Source organism: Conger conger, chromosome 7 (assembly GCF_963514075.1).
Source record: "Conger conger chromosome 7, fConCon1.1, whole genome shotgun sequence".
NCBI classification, from domain to species: domain Eukaryota; kingdom Metazoa; phylum Chordata; class Actinopteri; order Anguilliformes; family Congridae; genus Conger; species Conger conger.
The window spans coordinates 24,752,563-24,770,896 of NC_083766.1; the positions used below are offsets into that span (position 1 = coordinate 24,752,563).

An 18,334-nucleotide genomic window follows, 5' to 3' on the forward strand; every position below is an offset into this window, starting at 1 on the left:
TTCAAAATCTGTGATGAGCAGTTGTGCAGCTGTTTATAACCACGGGGTTGTGTGTTCACATCCCTTGTGGGCCACTGCCATTTTACACTTGATCTGATTGGTGGTTAACACAAATAAATAATGTTGTGTGCGTATACAAAATATACACAAACAACGTTACTGTAACCCCAGACAAGGGCATTTGACAAGTGTGCTGTAATACTGACGAATATTGATTTGTGGACTTTCTTGAGGCCCAAAGAGAATTGGAATTAATGCACAGCGTTCCTACATTACAAATCATTCGTGTCCAGAGACACGCAGTACTAACGTCCAGCTCAGCACTCGCTCGAAATGGCGGAGAACTCGCAAAGCTGTTTGCGCGATGGCCAAACATGGAGAGGTGACCGTTTAACTCAGCTCCCATGACCGTTATTGCGGCGGCCCCTCCAATCTAATTTCCCATGGCAAATACTACGATCTGATCGTCGTTTGCGGTGGATAGCGCGCCCCCGCTTCCGTTGCAAGGCTACCCAATTTAAAAGAGGGACAATAAATAAAATAAACGAATGCATATTAATAAAGCAATCCAAAGCTGCCATTATTCTTTTTCAGCATGTGGTTCCAATTTCTGCAACACTGTGAAGTAGGCTACGCTCTCTTTTTTTTAAACTCGTCATTAGAATACAATGTTCTTTGTTCGTATAATTATATCTAATTTTACTGCATTCCAAATCTGTGCCCACGACTCGGTTCTCAGGTTCGTAATCACATGATTGGGCCGTGATATCGTCCCTTCTACACGCTGCTGTATTTTAAGGATGTTATTGTTGGCTCCGTCGCAGAACGCAGTCGGACATCGGGTATTTTTCCCGAGTGAGATAACCCGCCCACATGTTATACATCGTTTGACCCCTGTCTGCGAGACAGCCCGTGTCACTTTTTCTCCACTAGTTCACAAAAGCCAGTGTGCTGTGGACAGGGAACCGGAAATATCTCACCGGGGAGAAGAAACCAAACCAGCTGACATAGTAGATCAAGAATATGCAGTAACACAAACAAAAATGTGTTTTAAAATTGTAATCTCGTTACAGTAATTCCTTTAACCTTGTAAGCAAATAAAACATTTAAGATTAAGTCTGGATTGATATGATATGCTACGTAAATGTGTCATATGCAGACCACACTTTTATATGCACTGAAAAACGTTATGTGTAAATTTACGTTATGTGTTATGTGTAATTAGCAAAGTATGTTTTGAGTAAAATGAACTGGCTAAATATTAAACTTACTTATCTGTTATCTGCATTAACATTCAGTCAATATGTAAAGTTTACTCAATTATTGCCTGTTAAAAAAAGTACTTTACTGTATGTCCTAAGCAATACTCTAAAGCAAACATAATTTTTAAAATTGCAAAAACTATGATAAAAGCACAATATAAGCTGCTTTATACCATCTAATACAGGCTCACATTTTCCCATATCCGGTTCCAGTTCAGAATGAACTGCACATCTGATTTATTTAACTCGCGCTCTATCACAGAGACACGCAAGGGTCGTCATAAATGTAGGCATCAGGTTGTGAACCTCCCTGTCAGACAGAAAGAAAAACAATTTTGTGGCTTTTATAATTGACAGTTTTTTATATGAAAGATTGAAATTCTGGATTGCTTTATTATTATATTTCATAGAATAGATTTTGTTTAGTTGATATGGGTGGTGGAAGTGTTACAACTCAATGTCATTTCTTGTTCAACTGGACTGGTGAGTAAGAACTAAACTGCACGCTAAACGGAGCAACAGCGCCGCCTTCTGAAATGAACACCACAAAGCATAAACATGATAAAATAATTTAGTGCATTTTTACAGCTAGAAGAAACGCTGACTTTAAGGACCGTCATTTCCAGTCGTTGTTATTCTAAAATGTCCCTCAATGTGGCCCGTAACTATCGTTTCTCAGAGGGGATATCTGAAGTGCTCTTCAAGTTTGATCGCGATACTTAATCAAATTTGAGAGAATTCCAATTCCAGGAAATGACAGTAAAAAAAAATCATATTCTTGCGTTTACCGTTGTGTTGTAAAGTCAAGTAGAACCCTGGATCTGAGATACACTTTTAAAGCCAGAACAGCTTAAAGGAGCAGGTCCAATTCCAATCTTTCAAGGCAGACAAACATTTTTTATGCTTCATGTAATGGCATTTTAGACTTTTGAAAACTTTTTTCCCTAAATTAAATCAATAAATCATTATATACCAATTACATGCCTGTTTATCAGGGCTTGCTGTGCATAGGACTATGTTTCAAAATTACTTTGATGCTTTACATTTACGTTTTGATTTATTGCTCAAATTGTTTTTTTTTTTTTGGGGGGGGGGGGTTCTGTAAAGTATGTGTGTGTGCACATTTTTGTATGTTTGGTCATACATGAATATGAATGTGGGAGTGAGAGTGAAATAAGGCAAATAAAGCAGTTTTATGATTAAAATTGTGGCAGTATCATCATCGTCATCATCATCATCATCATCATCATCATCACTATCATTAAAGACATAACATAACAGACATAAGAGAGTTTCTGTTGACGAAGAGCGAGGTTGCCGAGTTGAGGTTGTAGCAGATTGTGCAGGGGCTAGCGCTCTGTCACGTAAGCATCTGAGCGACATCATTTCCTACTCAAACCCCCATCCGGACTGCTGCAGCACTTTTACAATACTTCACTGGAAGGTTGGGGACAGCTCTGTGGAGAAGCGCAAGTCCATCACTGCCACTTCCTCATATGGAAGCGCCCTAATCGCTTCTGAAGGACCTGATTACCACAGTCTGCCGTGACCTCCAGCCCGTCTCTCCAACTGAGCCATCAGTCCCTCCCTGGGTGGCTGTGTGTAGGTGCAGGGGAAATGGAGGCTAGTCCCCTGGGGGAATTGCATTTGAGGTTGCTGAGTGCTGTATCTTGTCAACTTTTGTTCTCGCTCAAGTTAGGCTTTTTTGATGTGGGAGGGGGAGGCGGGGGCGTCCCAGTGATGTTTGTTAGTGTATTTATTTATGTGACTATTGTGTGTGTGTTTGTGCGGGTGCGCACGTGTGTGAACATGCCTGCGTGCGTGGGTGCATTAGGGTGTGCGTGTGTGAGTGTGTGTATATTGTTTTGTGCATATGGGTATGTGTGTCAGTACGTGTGAGTGTATATTGTTGTGTGCATATGGGTGTGTGTGTATATTGTTTTGTGCATATGGGTATGTGGGTGAGTACGTGTGAGTGTATATTGTTGTGTGCATATGGGTATGTGTGTATATTGTTTTGTGCATATGGGTATGTGGGTGAGTACGTGTGAGTGTATATTGTTGTGTGCATATGGGTGTGTGTATATTGTTTTGTGCATATGGGTATGTGTGTGAGCATGTGTGAGTGTATATTGTTGTGTGCATATGGGTGTGTGTGTATATTGTTGTGTGCATATGGGTGTGTGTGTATATTGTTTTGTGCATATGGGTGTGTGTGTATATTGTTGTGTGCATATGGGTGTGTGTGTATATTGTTTAGTGCATATGGGTGCGTGTGTGTGTATATTGTTGTATGCATATGGGTGTGTGTGTGTATATATTGTTGTGTGCATATGGGTGTGTGTATATATTGTTTTGTGCATATGGGTGTGTGTGTGAGCATGTGTGAGTGTATATTGTTGTGTGCATATGGGTGTGTGAGTGTATATTGTTTTGTGCATATGGGTGTATATTGTTTTGTGCATATAGGTGTGTGTGTATGTGTTTGTATTGTTTTGTTTTCTGTCAGATTCCTCTGCCTCCCCAGGAGGAGCCATCAAGCCTTGAGGAACCTCCATTTTGATTCTCCAACACTCCAACCTCCACTCAAGACCCTGCACTGCACCCTGTCCACAGAGCCAAGATGGCGTCCCCCTGAAATATGGCCCAACAATCGGAGCTGACACCTGGGAGTCTTCTTGTGTGTCACACATTGATGTTTTCTGCCTGTGCAGAGACACGTGATGGAATCCAGATGACAGAGTGCCCTGCCTGCCATCAGCATGCTGGCAGTGCAGTGGTGTCATTCTTCCTCAGAGGTGAATGTTTTTTTCCTCCATCAGAGAATGGCGTTATTTATAGTCACATGTTTTCATGGATGGCTTAAAACCCCATATTTTTACTGTGGCGTCTGGAATGCAGGGTTGTAACGTCTTGTGAACATAATACTCCTCTGCCAACTGTGAAGAATGAACAGCAGTGCTCATAAGAGGTTTTACTTATTTAGTTTTTAAAACAGTTTTTCAGTTTTTTTCCCTCCCAGTTTAGAATCAAATTGATTGCACTTACCAATGAGCTCAGGTTTCATTTCTGCTATGGGGGAGACACACAGCTGGACCAATTAGTCTCATTCTAGCTAGACTAGCAATTACATTATATGAATATAGAGACATTTCTCTCTCTCTCCCCCCAAACCTACACGTATGGCCAAAAGCCAGCAGGCTCACACAGTGGGAAAGGAAAAGAGCCATTGCTGATAGAAGGATATGATATGGGGCAATGATTGGAGGATCTAATAATACAATGGTAGAATGATAAACTGTGGCTTAAATGCTAGTACTACTACCCAGGCAAGCCTACTGGATATTGCAACTGTGGACTGTCAGTCATAGTCACACAGTTTGCAATGACTCAACACGACAAGTCTCTGACTCAAGCCTGTGAATACACTTCCCAGGAGTACCTTCCCAGGCTGCCCAGTAAACACTAAGCCTTTCCAGATTTGCAATATGACTGGGAATTGCAAAGATTCCAATTCGATTTTTTGGATTGCTTGTGAAACTCCTTGTTTCTCAAAAACTGTCTTTGTTTGAATACTTTATAGTTCCAAACAAGCTTTCATCAAAGTCACAGAAAAAAAAACACATTACAATCATGTTGCTTACAAAATAATTGGTATCATCCAGCATTACCTTTTTATTGTATCTATTTAATAACACCATTTAACAGCACTTTATTAGGTATTTATCAGGCTTATTTTGTTTATTTATAAGGCCTTTTGCTGCTGTAGCCTATCCACTTAGAGGTTTGACACGTTGTGGGTTCAGAGATGCTGTTCTGAATACCACTGTTGTAATGCGTGGTTACTGTCAATCTCTGTCAGCTTTGACCAGTCTGGCCCTTCTCCTCTGATGTAACTCATTAACAAGGTGTTTCTGCCCACAGAACTGCAGCTCACTGGATGTTTTATTGTTTTCCACAGCATTCTCTGCAAACTCTAGAGGCTATTGTGCATGAAAATCCAAGGAGATCAGCCATTTCTGAGATGCTGAAACCACCCTGTCTGGCACTAACAATCATCCCACGGTCACTTAGATAAAAAATTTTTCCCCCATTCTGATGGTTGATGTGAGCATTATCTGAAGCCCCTGACCAGCATCTGCATGATTTTATGCATTGCACGGCTGCCTCATGATTGCCTAATTAGATAATTGCATGAATAAGAAGATGTACAGCATGTCCTAATAAAGTGCTCAGTGAGTGTATACAACCATTTCACACCAACAGAGGTAAATGTCAAAATATACATTAATCAATTATGCCATATTTAACAAAGATATACGTTTTCACAGCCTTCCTATTTCCTATATCTCAAAACTTATTCCAATTCAACTCAGATAAAACTGAAATAATCATTTTGGGTGCACAGGCCAATAGAAAATACCTGGTAAGAGATCTTAGTGTCTTGTGACTCTGAACTGAACTTTTGCAGTCATGTTAATCATGTCAGAAAATCTGCATTCTATCATCTCAAAAATATTTCTAAAATAAGAGGTTTTCAAACTCAAGCAGACTGTGAGAAGTGAGTGCTTCACTAGCAGACTGGATTACTGCAACGGGCTCCTCGCTGGTCTCTGTTAGAAAACCACCGGGGGGCTGCAGTTGGTTCAGAATGGTGCTGCACAAATTTTAACTAGGACAGAGAAAAATCATTACATCACTCCCATTCTAAGATCTCTCCACTGGCTCCCACTAATTTTCAGAATAGATTTCTAGTTGTATCACTTATTATTTTGTTTACAAAGCACTAAATGTCATTACACCAATTTACATCAGAGGCATGCTTACAATTTATGAATCAGATCCTCATGTCATCAGGCAAGATACGCACGCAGATCTGCACGCAGATATGTATCAGTTGTGTATGAAATGTGCTCTAAAAAAAAAGTTGACTTGACTTTACTAATTATACTGACATATTCATTCAGCACCTGAAGAAAATGTACAAAATTTGGTTTCTTTTATGTATATCATTTCCCCGTCAATATCGGCAATTGTATAAACATCGTATCCATTGCCTCAATGCTGAGATGAGATTACGTAAACTACAATCGTCACCACGCCTTCCGCGCCTTTGTGCGTGCCGATGACGTTTCAAGGACGTCTCCGTAGTAACCTACCCGGTCCTGCTGCCGCTGAGAAAGCCGGAGAGTGGCAGGGTTGGGGGGTTTGCCGTTGGTGTTTGTGAGAGGAATCCAAGTCCATCTGTTGTTTTAAACGGACTGGACGCCGTGTTACTGAGGCGGAGAGCCCCTGTTTGAGAGCCAAGATGCTGAATATGTGGAAAGTCAGGGAGCTGGTGGATAAAGCGTGAGTATTCTTGCATTCTTTCCATCCGATTTTTTTGGTGTTATGCGAGGCCCCAGGTAGTACCTGTTCTGTCACAGACACGTATCCAGCTAGTGACGTCACGTGGTGTTCTCAGCTGATATATAAGCCTATCATGGCTAACGTTATGTTCACAGTCTTGACATGTGTGGAAAAACACTTGAATTAAAACATTACAGATATGTAAGGTCCCTCAATCTGAACTGTGCTCATTTCCCTTCGATCTCGGTACTCTCCTAGCATTAGATACTAGCAGATGCACTCCTAGCTTGCTGCTACGCTATTCTGCTACCGTTAGGTTGCTAGCCCGCTAGCAGTATGTAGCCAACTACTGCATAAATAATTTAACATATTTCGGCTAAGCTATCTAGCTAGTTAATTGCTTTGTAATTAATGTTTTGTGTGACCACACTTATTTGATCCAACTGCAATGTATTTACTAGGCCCGGCCGGTTAATATATTATGACTGCTTGATCAGGCAGCTCACGGGCTGCCAAACATGCCTTTGTTTTCATATCGCAGATATTGATCTGGCATAGAGATCGATGTGTGTCCTGATCACGTTGTTTTACCCGTTGCTGCCTGTGAACAGTGTGCTTATTCGGTTCGGCTGGCTGTCTTGCAAGTTATTGTTTAGCTTTGTCGTTTTAAACGGTGCAATATTCGCGTTCTTCATAGCAGTTAGCCAGCTATCTTTGTCGATTAAGTGTCAAGTTAACGTTAGTGCATAGTGGCTAGTTTGCGGATGAGAGAAATGATGCCTTGATAATAACCGAGTTTTCTAGGAAGCGCCTATCAGATCACACAAAGACGAAGACCTCAAAAACGCTTAGTAGAAGCTTTAAGAGTGTGAAATTCAGTGATGATGAAAGTATGTTACATATCACTTGTAATGTTACAACATTGCCCTGACTGACAAAGCCAATATTTGCTGGCTAGCTACAGTGTGGCTTTCTGCATAATGTATCATCCGGTTAGCATTCAAACCACACTGTGAGGTTATACGGTGCTGGGTCATTATTGGGTGAATTCACATTCAACGTTTATTTTGATTCAGACAAATAGGCCTAAGAACTTGCAATGCATGTCGATTCATCCTCCACACTATATTCTGGGATAATTTTAACTGCAGATGCTGGTTAGATTTAATTGGCTAGCAAGCTATTCAACCCTATGAGTGGCGTTTGAAGTCGTCGGATGTCTCACACTTGCAGCATAGGTATGAAGATAGGGGGTAAAAATGTTTACAATGTTGTCATCGTATTGGCTGTTCTTTCACGGTGCGATTGAATTTCAGTTGTCTCTGGCGAGAGAACAATAAGCAACTTTTTGTTTTAGCTCCAACAGTCGCACAAGAGTGGATTTTTAGTTCTTAGTCCGAAATGAGACCGAGTATAAAGGCTTTCCTGTTCTTTCAGTCTGGGGAATGAATAGCTGGCTTTACTGTAGGTTCAGTGTGCCAGATGCCAGCTGTAGTTTGTAAAGAAGCAAAGGGCTAAAGAAAGACCCTTTGTTTGGACCTGTAAACCTTTGTTTGAAGTCTTGAAAAACATGTACAGAATAAAGATTCCTGTAAATGTCACAGTTGCTACTTAGTCATTATTGGAAGATGTGATTAAGAGCAAAATCTAGCTGCCCTTTTCTTGTCTTAATGTGGCTAGGTCAATGTAGGCAACCCTTAGTTTTTGCTTTTTAAACAATGCACCCGGTCACTTCCTGTGTAAACAGCGGGTAGAACAGCATCTGGGTTTCAGGGTTTCAGTTCACCTGAAACTGCAAAAGAAAACCTGAAGCAGTACTGTGTCTCTCAAAGTAGATCCCACTTAAAAAGACCATGCAGCAAGTGCTTATGGGATTGAAGCTAGAGTACCTGCTAGGAGGGTTGTGGGAACAGTGGCTCTAGTTTAATTTACAGTCAGTTCCTCCTGGTACTGCAATGTAGTAATGCTGACACAGAAAAACTCCTGTAATTAGTGTTCAGCAGGTAGTCACCAACCCTGTTCCTGGAGATCTACCGTCCTGTAGATTTTTATTGCAACCCTAATTTGCCAAACCTGATTCTACTCATTGGCAGCTCAACAGGATCTTTAGCTGGTGAATGAGGTGTTCTTTGCTGAGGTTGGTATGAAAACCAACAGGCCAGTAGATCTCCAGGAACAGGGCTGCTGACCGCTGGTCTATGTTCATTGAATGACTGTAGTCTTTGCTTTATGTGCAGTATCCTGGTGGTTTACAGAAGGACATTTGTATAATGGGACACACTCGTACACTTTTTTAACTTCCTCAGGCAATAAAATTGCAAACTGTGCGCTGATCGTGTGAGATAAGAAATGAGTGGGCTTTTATGAGTTTTAGCTTGCGCAAATGGAGGAAGCTGGGTCTGTAAGTGCTGCATATTTCTCCTGCACTGATTGTCTGCCTTTTCATCCAGTTTCAACACAACACCCCCCACCTCCGCCAAACACACACTTGGTATTTTTGCAAGTCAAACCCTCAACAGAGGGAAATGAAATGTATCACAGGAGGGGGGGGTGTGACAGGTTTTTTCGTATGTGTTTCTGTAACGTGAGCTTTCATCTCTCAATCAAAATGCCTTTGATGCCCTGATATTGGAACTGGGTGGGGGGTTAGATGGTGTCATTGTCAAGGAAAGGGTCTTTTTTCTTGTTCTTGGATGTTGTTCAGCGCTGGCGATTCGCTCCGGTCTGACGGGGGAGATGAGCGGGTCTTTCCGGATGTTTTGTCGGCGACTACACAGGGGGTCGCGATCGCGCAGGAAACTGAGGCTTCGTCGCCTGCTTTTCTGAAGTGTTTCTGGAACGTTCTACAGAGCAAAAAATGCCAAACCCCCAAAACAGAATGCACGCTTTCCGCTTTCAAGATGAACCGGCTGGGAATGAACAGACGGAGGAGCATGTACTGTGACAAATCTTGTATTTTGCAGATTGCGAACTGACGGTGACTTGCTGTCTGTGTGTGTGTATCTGTGTGTTTGTCATAAACGGTGCTTGTGGATCACATGACCATCTTCCCCAGCACTCAAACACTCCCCACCTGGGCCCTGCTGACCCTCGGCTGCTACAGGTGGTCTGTGTGTCTCGAGCCGACCGACCGGGTGAGCTCAGAATGCACAAACAAAAAAACAATGTTTCAGGAGCGGCCTCTTTGAGCCCGAACCAGGATTTAACCTGGTGCCATACATGTGAGAGCTCAGTTTCAGACAGGTGATGGTTATGGAACCATTTTTGGGAAAGGGGGATTGTGTTGGTTTGCGACCCTACAGTGCTTGCAGATTGCTAGCCTGATAGGGTGGGAATTATCAAGCAACCTGTCCAGAATCGACCTGAATCGCTTCAAACTGTGTTCTGTGTGTATGTTTTAATCCAGTTAAGCTCTTCAATTGCTGTGAAATTCACATAGTTTGTTAAATAATATATATAGATAGTTGCAGGCTGGAGACATAGCTGGCTCTGCCTGCTATAATACGCAGACCTGAGCAGAATAACAGCTTCCTATTTGGAAGCCACCTGCCTGCTGTTATGATGGGAGGGATTAGGCCTGCAGTGGGCCGGGCAGAAGGGCTGGGGGGGGTGTATAGCCTTGGGGGTGTTTTGGGACTGCTCTTTTTGAACTTCCTTTGCTGAAAGGAGCTTCCTCTAGCAGCTGTCCCCTTGAAGGAAGCCGTACCCCCCAGGAATGCAGGACACGCTAAAGGGCCCCAACAGTTAAACCTCACCCCCCGCCACTCCCCGTCTGCACACCTGTAGTGGAGTTTTGTTTCCAAGCAAAGTGAACGGCCATTCCCCTCGAGTTGTGAAAAAGAGGGGTGCTGCTTTTTGAAGGCGTGAAAGCCTCCGGCGGTCCTGGCCCTCCCTGGTTTCTGCTATTTTGTTTGGAGATTAGATCTGTGTTTCCTGTTTCAGCTGCCTGACTGTGACCGTTTCCTCTTCAGATGACACTGATTGTCGGTGTTTATTTTTTTTCAGTGTCAAAGCAGTGAGTTAGCCTCCCAGAGAATCGTCTATTCTTGACTGTACATCAGTGCTGCACTGGTCTCATGTTGACTTTTAACCCTTTGAAGAGTATATTTTTTTGGAATGTCTTTTTTATTTTTTTCTATTTTTTTTCTCCAAAGTTCTAAGTTGGTGTTCTAGAAATCCATTGTTTTCAATTAGCAGTAGTGATTGTTACATCAGCATTCGAATGTTCAGTTAAGAACTTTCTAGTCACATATTTGTGACCTCACTCCTTAAAGGGTTAAAGAAAGCCAACCCTGGCTTCCACTGGGTTCCACCCTTCTCCTGGGGCCCGAGTTAAAGATTCTCCTCATTCGCAAACACAATGCCTGTTGCCATGGCAGACACTTTTCACTGATACCCAGGGGTGTGGTGTGTGATACCATGCATTCACTGTAACTGAAACTGGGTGGGCTGTCAGATAAAACACATTCACTCATGCTGAGGGCTGGGTGGAGCGGGTGGGGAGGGGGTTGAAAAGAAGGTTGATGGCGGGGGGGGGGGGGGGGTCCGCAGCACATTGACGGACCGTAAGGGTGTAACTCCCACAACAGAGGGAGTTTGTTTGTTCTCTTAATACTTATTATAATGTGTTCTTTAGCTCATGATTAATCCGACTTACAGTTGATTATACTAAGCAGGGGACAATCCACCCTGGAGAAATGCAGGGTTAAGGGCCTTGCACAAGGACTCAACAGCTGTTCAGATCTTATCGTCGCTACACCGGGGCTTGAACCACCAACCTTCTGGGTTCCAGTCATGTACATTAGCCACTAGGCTACAGGCTGCCCCCTTGTACTCTTGTTCTGTTGCATCCTGCACCTAACAGTGCGTCTGCATGTGTTAATCTCTTCTCTAGGAACACAGTAGTTTTTAAATCGGCTAATACATTTTAATGTGTGGCTACTACTTAGAAGTGTAGTGTTCTAGCACAAGCCCAGACTTCCTTTGAGAAGTTCTTAACTCAAGATCTGTGGCATATTGCAGCGTTTCCGTTATAACCATCTTAATTAGTCCCTGTTCAGATTCTCCACCGCCGAGTGAGACACCACTAGGTCAGAACGTGGCCCCACCAAAAGGGAGCATCATATTTAAACTTCCTTTGAGCAGCTGCATAACTGTTTATTTAACAGTCCTGAATGGACAGGTCTATAACACAATAGAGAAGTCCTGGGCTGGTCTGTTTTGAGTCTGGGGGCTTGACTGGGCCCAGCACATAATGGGTTATTTGCTCATTTTCATTCCTTGCATTTCTTCACCTTGTCCTTCTCTCACTTCGTTGCTGCACCCAACGCACGTTGTCCCTGGTTACAGGTGTACACTCTGCTGTACATCGTTCTGGATGAGGGTGTCACTGTGAAGTGACATCAGTTACAGTCTGCGGTACGTGGGGATCCACAGATGGATCATTTGTATCTCACGTTTGAAAAAAAAAATACCTCTGCAAAGGATGCACTCGCGTTTCCCCAATGAAGCATCGTCCATGAGCCTCCTCCCTCTTTGATACTCGTTCCTCCAAGGAGCATTTAACGCATAGGAATGCCCTTAATTATGGCGAGCATCATTATTCATCTCAGTAGATTTTCTGATCACACGAGGACCCTGGAAACGAGGACAGGTGTGATTGGTGGAGTCCAGGTGCTTTTCCTGGGCCCCACCCATTCTGTCTCCTCATTCCTTGACTGACCCAGAAATTGATCGAGGTCCGCCATCTTCAAGGATATTCCAACCTGTGGAATGTTCCCTGAAGCAGCTAAGAGCCAGGAGCTATGAGGCTCCCGAAGAATTCTTGTGCAAGCGCATCTTTTGCCTTTCTCTGGTGTAGCGAGGACCAGGGAATGGAAGCGAGGAGGTAAGCAGCTGGGAAGTCCCCCTGGTGCTGTACCTGGCCCCGCTCGTTCTGTGAGTGCGGCTGTGTGATGTTTTTGCCGGCAGCGACGCGGCCGCTCCTCTCCCGTCTCCACCGCGCTTCTCATACGGGCCAGGCGCCCAATCCCCACGGGGCCCCCACTCCCCAACTCCCTCTCGCTTCCCGCGAACATCAGTGGCGGTTTCCCTCCCGCGGTAGCCCCCATCGTCTTCATCTTCATGCGAAAGCCCGCTCTCGGCTTGGTTAGCGGTTGAGAAGCGGCGTGGAAACGCTGTTGCCGCGGAAACGCTGTTGCCGCGCAGGGAGGGCGGCTTTGATCCTTCTGTGGGACAGCGGCGTCTGCAGATTCCCGAGTATCCCGTCGGCAGTGCGGGAGGAACAGAGGACTCCCGAGCCGAGGGGGGGGAACAAAGGGGAGTTTTCCGGAGTGCGGGAGCGTCGTGTGGAAGCGGGCGACAGACAACCCTCTCCCCTCACTAACAGTGCCTCGGCAGGCTCCCCGCCCCCCTGCCGAACGCTCGACCCGTCGGCTCCCAGAACGACTCCTGCTTCATTATTCATCCGGCCCGGATCCCTCCATTAATCCTGTCCCTCCTTTGTGTGGAGAAGCGCCTCTCTCTCGCACAGCCAGGCGACTCTACCGCAGAGCCCACTGCACCCTCATTATTTTTCACATTTCTATCCGTTTTTATGGAAATGGCTCCTGCCCTTCGCGGCTCCGATGGAAAGCTGGAATCGGAGCGGAGCGTGCAGCATAGCCAGCTTTCGTACAGCGAGCGGGGAAAAGTTCAGAGAGGAGGGATTTCAGGAGAATGGGGGAAAACTTGCGTGGTAATTGTGTGGAGATTATAGAAGGCAGTCGACTGGCATTCGTAGGGTTTTTAGGTTCCTGTAAGTGTTCATGCTCCATGGTACTATAATATGAGGAAGTGCGAGGTTGCAAAATGGTAAGTCAACTGCTCATAGTTTATATCCGGATCTGGTTAGTTACCAAGAAGAGGAAGAGGACTTGACAAACGTGTTGTTTTTCTGTGCCCGACTCCTACCTTATGAGTAGCTGTGTAGGTTTCAGTGTGCAGACAGGCATTCTCACTAGCAAAGGATTTCATTTGGTCTCAGAATGGTGGGTAGTGTTTATAATTTCACGATGCGCCATTGAACCCAACCTACAATTTCGGATCCTGTGACCAAGAACCCAGCATGCACTACTGCGCCCTTCCTTGACGTCCTGAGGAGGGGCACAGGTGTACTCCTCCTCCCCCTGCCCTGCCCTATCTGCCTGATCCTATTGTCTTCCCTTCTGCCTGAGACCACTTGACCTTTGACCTTGAAACACGCTGACCTTGCCCTTAGATGAGCCCAGTCGCCATCTGTGCGCTTTGTGATCAGCCAATCAGCGTGTGGGGCTTTCTTTAGCGCAGGAGATGTGGTTATTCTGCAGTCTGGAGATGTATTTTCAGTGCAGTAGATGAAGATGACTTAACATTACATTAATGGCATTTGGAGCAATGCAAGGTTAAGGGCCTTGCTCAAGGGCCCAACGGCTGTGCGGATCTTATTGTGGCTACACCGGGGATCGAACCACCGACCTTGCGGGTCCCAGTCACGTACCTTAACCACTACACTGCAGACCGCCCACTCAGAGGGTCAAAGGTAGTGAGAGTCCACATAACGTCCTGTCGGTAACCCCTGCCCCCTTTCCTTCTGGGGGTTCGTGGCCCTTGCATCGTCAGCACAGGGCTTTCAGAACTGCCAAACTCACTTTGGGCACCAAAGCCAGATTGATTCCTCTCGTGGGTCTGGGACCGCTTCCAAGTCCAAGGTTGGGTTCCAAGAAGAAAACATGTGGTTTCCCATCGATAAACGCAATGAACACCGCCTTGCGTGACCCCTGTGCCTCCCTCTGGCAGTCTGGAGGCCGGAGCGGGCTCCAGGCTGGGTGCTCGCTGTTGGGACGGGCCTGCTTAGTGCAATTACGGCCAGATCCTCTCGCAATCAGGGAAAGGGGTGAACTTGGCCCTGTGATCCCACACGCTGGGGCTGACAGTTGAGTGGCTCTCAAGGCCCACCTGTTCAACAGTGGGGGGGGACTTTCATGTGATGCTCAACACTGGGTCTCACCAGCCCCACTCAAAGGGGCCCCAGAGACCCTGGGTCACTTGGTTGTGTTCTCATGCTCAACTTATCCTGAGAGGGAAAGTTGAGCGATTAGCTTGCGGTTTCTGCACAAATGAAATGAATAGTGATTGGGAAACTGCTTGCAGATGTGCTCCTGATAATTTTGAGGAACCTGATCGTGTCTGTGTGTGTGTGAGAGATCTTAATTTCGGAGTATAATACCGAGACATGTCCTATGTACACAAACAAACCACTCCATGGAATGTTTCAAAGTGGAAGCCTTCACTTCATATGAAGCCCTGCAGTTTTCAGCAGGCTGTGTGTCGGCCTGTGTCTGCTGTTTTGCATGCGTTTACATGCGTCGATGTACTCATGATCCTGTCTGTGCTTCCTATTTGGCGGGTCGATGCTAAAGAGTATTCCAGTCAGTGTTTTTCTACTTGAGTCTGCGTTTTTGACGATGATATTCCTAGTAGGCTGATACCTGAGCCAGTAAATTGATAGGCACTGCGTTCCTCCCCGCAGAAAGCGGCGGATGATTAATTGAATAAGTGTTTTTACTGTGAGGCATTATGTATGCATGGAGAGCTGTAGCCTGATACTGTGCTTTAGGGAGCCCTCCATTATTTCAGTATTTGGCCTATATCCAAGGAACCATCAAATATTGAAACATGGAGCAAGTATAAAAGTAGGTTTAAGGGAGTGTTGTTTTCAGAGCTGCGACTTCCTTCCTGAGAAGAATGGCTGTGATTGGACAGGTCATGTCCAGTTGGACATTGTGCTAAACCCACTGATCGTTCATCCTCCTCGAGAGGAGGTGACATCACACGTGGTGTTTAACATGTCTGCTCCTCTTCCCCTCGCAGCACCAATGTGGTGATGAACTACTCCGAGATCGAGTCCAAGGTTCGAGAGGCCACCAACGATGACCCCTGGGGGCCATCCGGACAGCTCATGGGGGAGATCGCCAAGTGAGTTACCCTGGGAGCGGGGGTGGGGTGGGGCATCACGGGGGTATCCATAACGACCTGCTCACCAGGGCTTGTAATATATTCTGTATTGGTAGAGCTGTTCATAAATGAACAAATTGGTTTGTCAATGCAGTACATGTGCTCGCTTGCTTTCTTGCACGTGCTGTGCTTTCTGAGTTAATTGATCTCCATCGATCTCCCTGTATTTGTGCTAAAGTGATGTACACGTTACTTGCAGGAGTGGCACATTGGTTAGGAAACAGGACTGTAAAGCTTTGGGCTTTAAGTGATAAGCTGCTATTGTACTCATTGGGTTTTACCTAACATTGTCTGTCTGTCTGTCTGTGCTGTGTGTTTGTGTTTGTGTTTGTGTTTGTGTTTGTGTTTGTGTGTGTGCGCGCGCTTGTGTACCCGTGTGTGTCTGTGTGCCCGTGTGTGTCTGTGTGCCCGTGTGTGTCTGTGTGCCCGTGTGTGTCTGTGTGCCCGTGTGTGTCTGTGTGCCCGTGTGTGTCTGTGTGCCCGTGTGTGTCTGTGTGCCCGTGTGTGTCTGTGTGCCCGTGTGTGTCTGTGTGCCCGTGTGTGTCTGTGTGCCCGTGTGTGTCTGTGTGCCCGTGTGTGTTTGTGTGCCCGTGTGTGTCTGTGTGCCCGTGTGTGTTTGTGTGCGTGTCTGTGTGCCCGTGTGTGTTTGTGTGCCCGTGTGTGTTTGTGTGCCCGTGTGTGTCTGTGTGCCCGTGTGTGTCTGTGTGCCCGTGTGTGTCTGTGTGCCCGTGTGTGTCTGTGTGCCCGTGTGTGTCTGTGTCCGTGTGTGTGTGCTGTCCCTCAGGTCCACGTTCATGTATGAGCAGTTCCCGGAGGTGATGAACATGCTGTGGAGCCGGATGCTGAAGGACAACAAGAAGAACTGGAGGAGAGTTTACAAGGTCTGTGCGTTTTAGGGACTGTTCAGACAAGCTGTGCGGCTTATTCCGAAATGGCTGCCCCCCCCCCCCCCAAACGAGTGACACAAGTTACAAAAAGGATTATAACGTTAAGGATGACAGCATGTTACATCTGAACTACCTTGGACAAAGCAAGCAATTAGAGGGTAGCTTGGAACTTGAATTTTGACTTTAGTGCCCAATGCCCCCTCCCTCTCGAACACTCCAGTGAGGAATGGAGGGTTGAATTTGGGTGCCGACCGGCGGTAATCTGGAGTGTTCAGGAAGCTGGGACTAACACTAATGCTAACGCATTCTTCAAATGAACCGCTCAGCAAACCTCGTTTGTATTCATTTGTTTAAGTTACCATCAAGCAAGTTTTTTTACAGAATGAGAAACAAGACGCTACGCAGTTTTATATAAACTGCGAGTCGGTGCAGTGCATTCCGAGAATCGATTGGGAGTTTGATACAGTGGCATGCAATTCCAAAAGCCCCAGAAGGAACTTTAAATTGACTGAGTAAAATTAACGGACCGTTGCGATACGCTCACCTAATGGAGTGAAGTACCGCATAAGTTACAATTAAATTTGCTGTGGAGTTGCCCTTTAATGTAAACCTTCCCTGCTTTTTAGCACCTCGTATAGCTCTTGCTGTTCCCTAATGCTAATGGACTGTATTTCCAGAAGGAATGAAAACTTTAAAAATATAATTAGCAATCGCTGCCTGTTGGTGGAACCAGTGGAGTTTCAGAGGCCCAGACCTCGTAGTGGTAACACGGTGAAAGCTCTCTCTCTCTCATGCAGCGTGAGCGTGAAAACCGCCATCCTGCACCATCCTGCACCATCCTCTGGTGTGTTTGGTAAACCATGGAGCTTCCCTCCCCACGGGATCCGAAGAGATTCCCCTACGAGTCTTTACCCTTGAGGCCTTCTTTCATATCTCCCTTCAGCCCTCTGGGCCTATAAGCACCAAAACAGCGTGTGCTCACCCTATACATCTCGATCCATCTGTGTGCTTCTCTCTTTCTCTTTGTGTTTCTCATGTTGAGTTGACTGTTCCTCCCATACTGTGAAGGAAGAGGCTGTTCATGGTGCAGGGGTTGGATTTCTGGGGCTTTCTGCAGAAAGAATCATATATTCAAGATTCTGCGACAGCTAATTGAATCATATACATAGGATTCTGCTGCAGCCAATTTAATCATACACTCAAGATTCAGCTGCAGCAAATGTAATCATTTACTCAAGATTCTGCTGTTGCTAATTCCATTAGTCTTGAGGGGAGTATTGCGCAGGGACTGAATGAAACCCAGCATAGAAATGAATGAGCGTAGAAAGAGACAGGCCTCTGAGATACTGTTCAATCACTTTTTATTTGGTTTAAAATGTACCTTAAGCCTCCAGATAAAGACTTGCTGACTTTTCCTAGATTTATAAATGGCAAAATGATTCCTTCTGATGAGCAGAAGGTCCAACGTGGCGTGTCTGTACTCTATGGATGTTTACTTCTGATTGGCAGCACAATAAACGGTTACACATCTGATTTGTTGGATGACCAATAGCAAATCATCCTGTAGTAGGCAAGATATGAACTTTGTTGCTTTTAATCATTAAAAAAAGGAAAATATAGGTGTTTAAAACAAAAAAGAAACGAAAGTGTTCCATTAGTATTGGTCTTCTTTTGTTCTTTATGTAGAGCTTTAAAAAGGATGAAATTATCATTTTTATTGCATAAATATAATGTTTTGTCATGTCCCTCTCCGCCCCCCAGGCCTTACTGCTGCTGGCGTACCTCATCAGGAACGGGTCGGAG

The 18,334-nt window shown here is 45.2% G+C and overlaps 1 protein-coding gene across 2 annotated transcripts in view; it reads left to right on the plus strand.

The window, feature by feature from the left end:
• Positions 1-6,370: 6,370 nt before the first annotated feature.
• Positions 6,371-18,334, plus strand: part of LOC133133891 (clathrin interactor 1-like) — a 26,502-nt gene continuing 14,538 nt past the window's right edge. The window contains exons 1-4 of one of the 2 annotated variants that reach the window (XM_061250172.1): positions 6,371-6,611; positions 15,501-15,605; positions 16,429-16,525; positions 18,293-18,334. The exon at positions 18,293-18,334 is cut by the window's right edge and continues 67 nt beyond it. In XM_061250172.1, the coding sequence (XP_061106156.1) occupies positions 6,571-6,611; positions 15,501-15,605; positions 16,429-16,525; positions 18,293-18,334 (285 nt within the window). In that variant the 5' untranslated portion in view covers positions 6,371-6,570. The remainder of the gene's footprint in view (positions 6,612-15,500; positions 15,606-16,428; positions 16,526-18,292) is intronic. The other variant, XM_061250171.1, reaches the window with a different exon arrangement.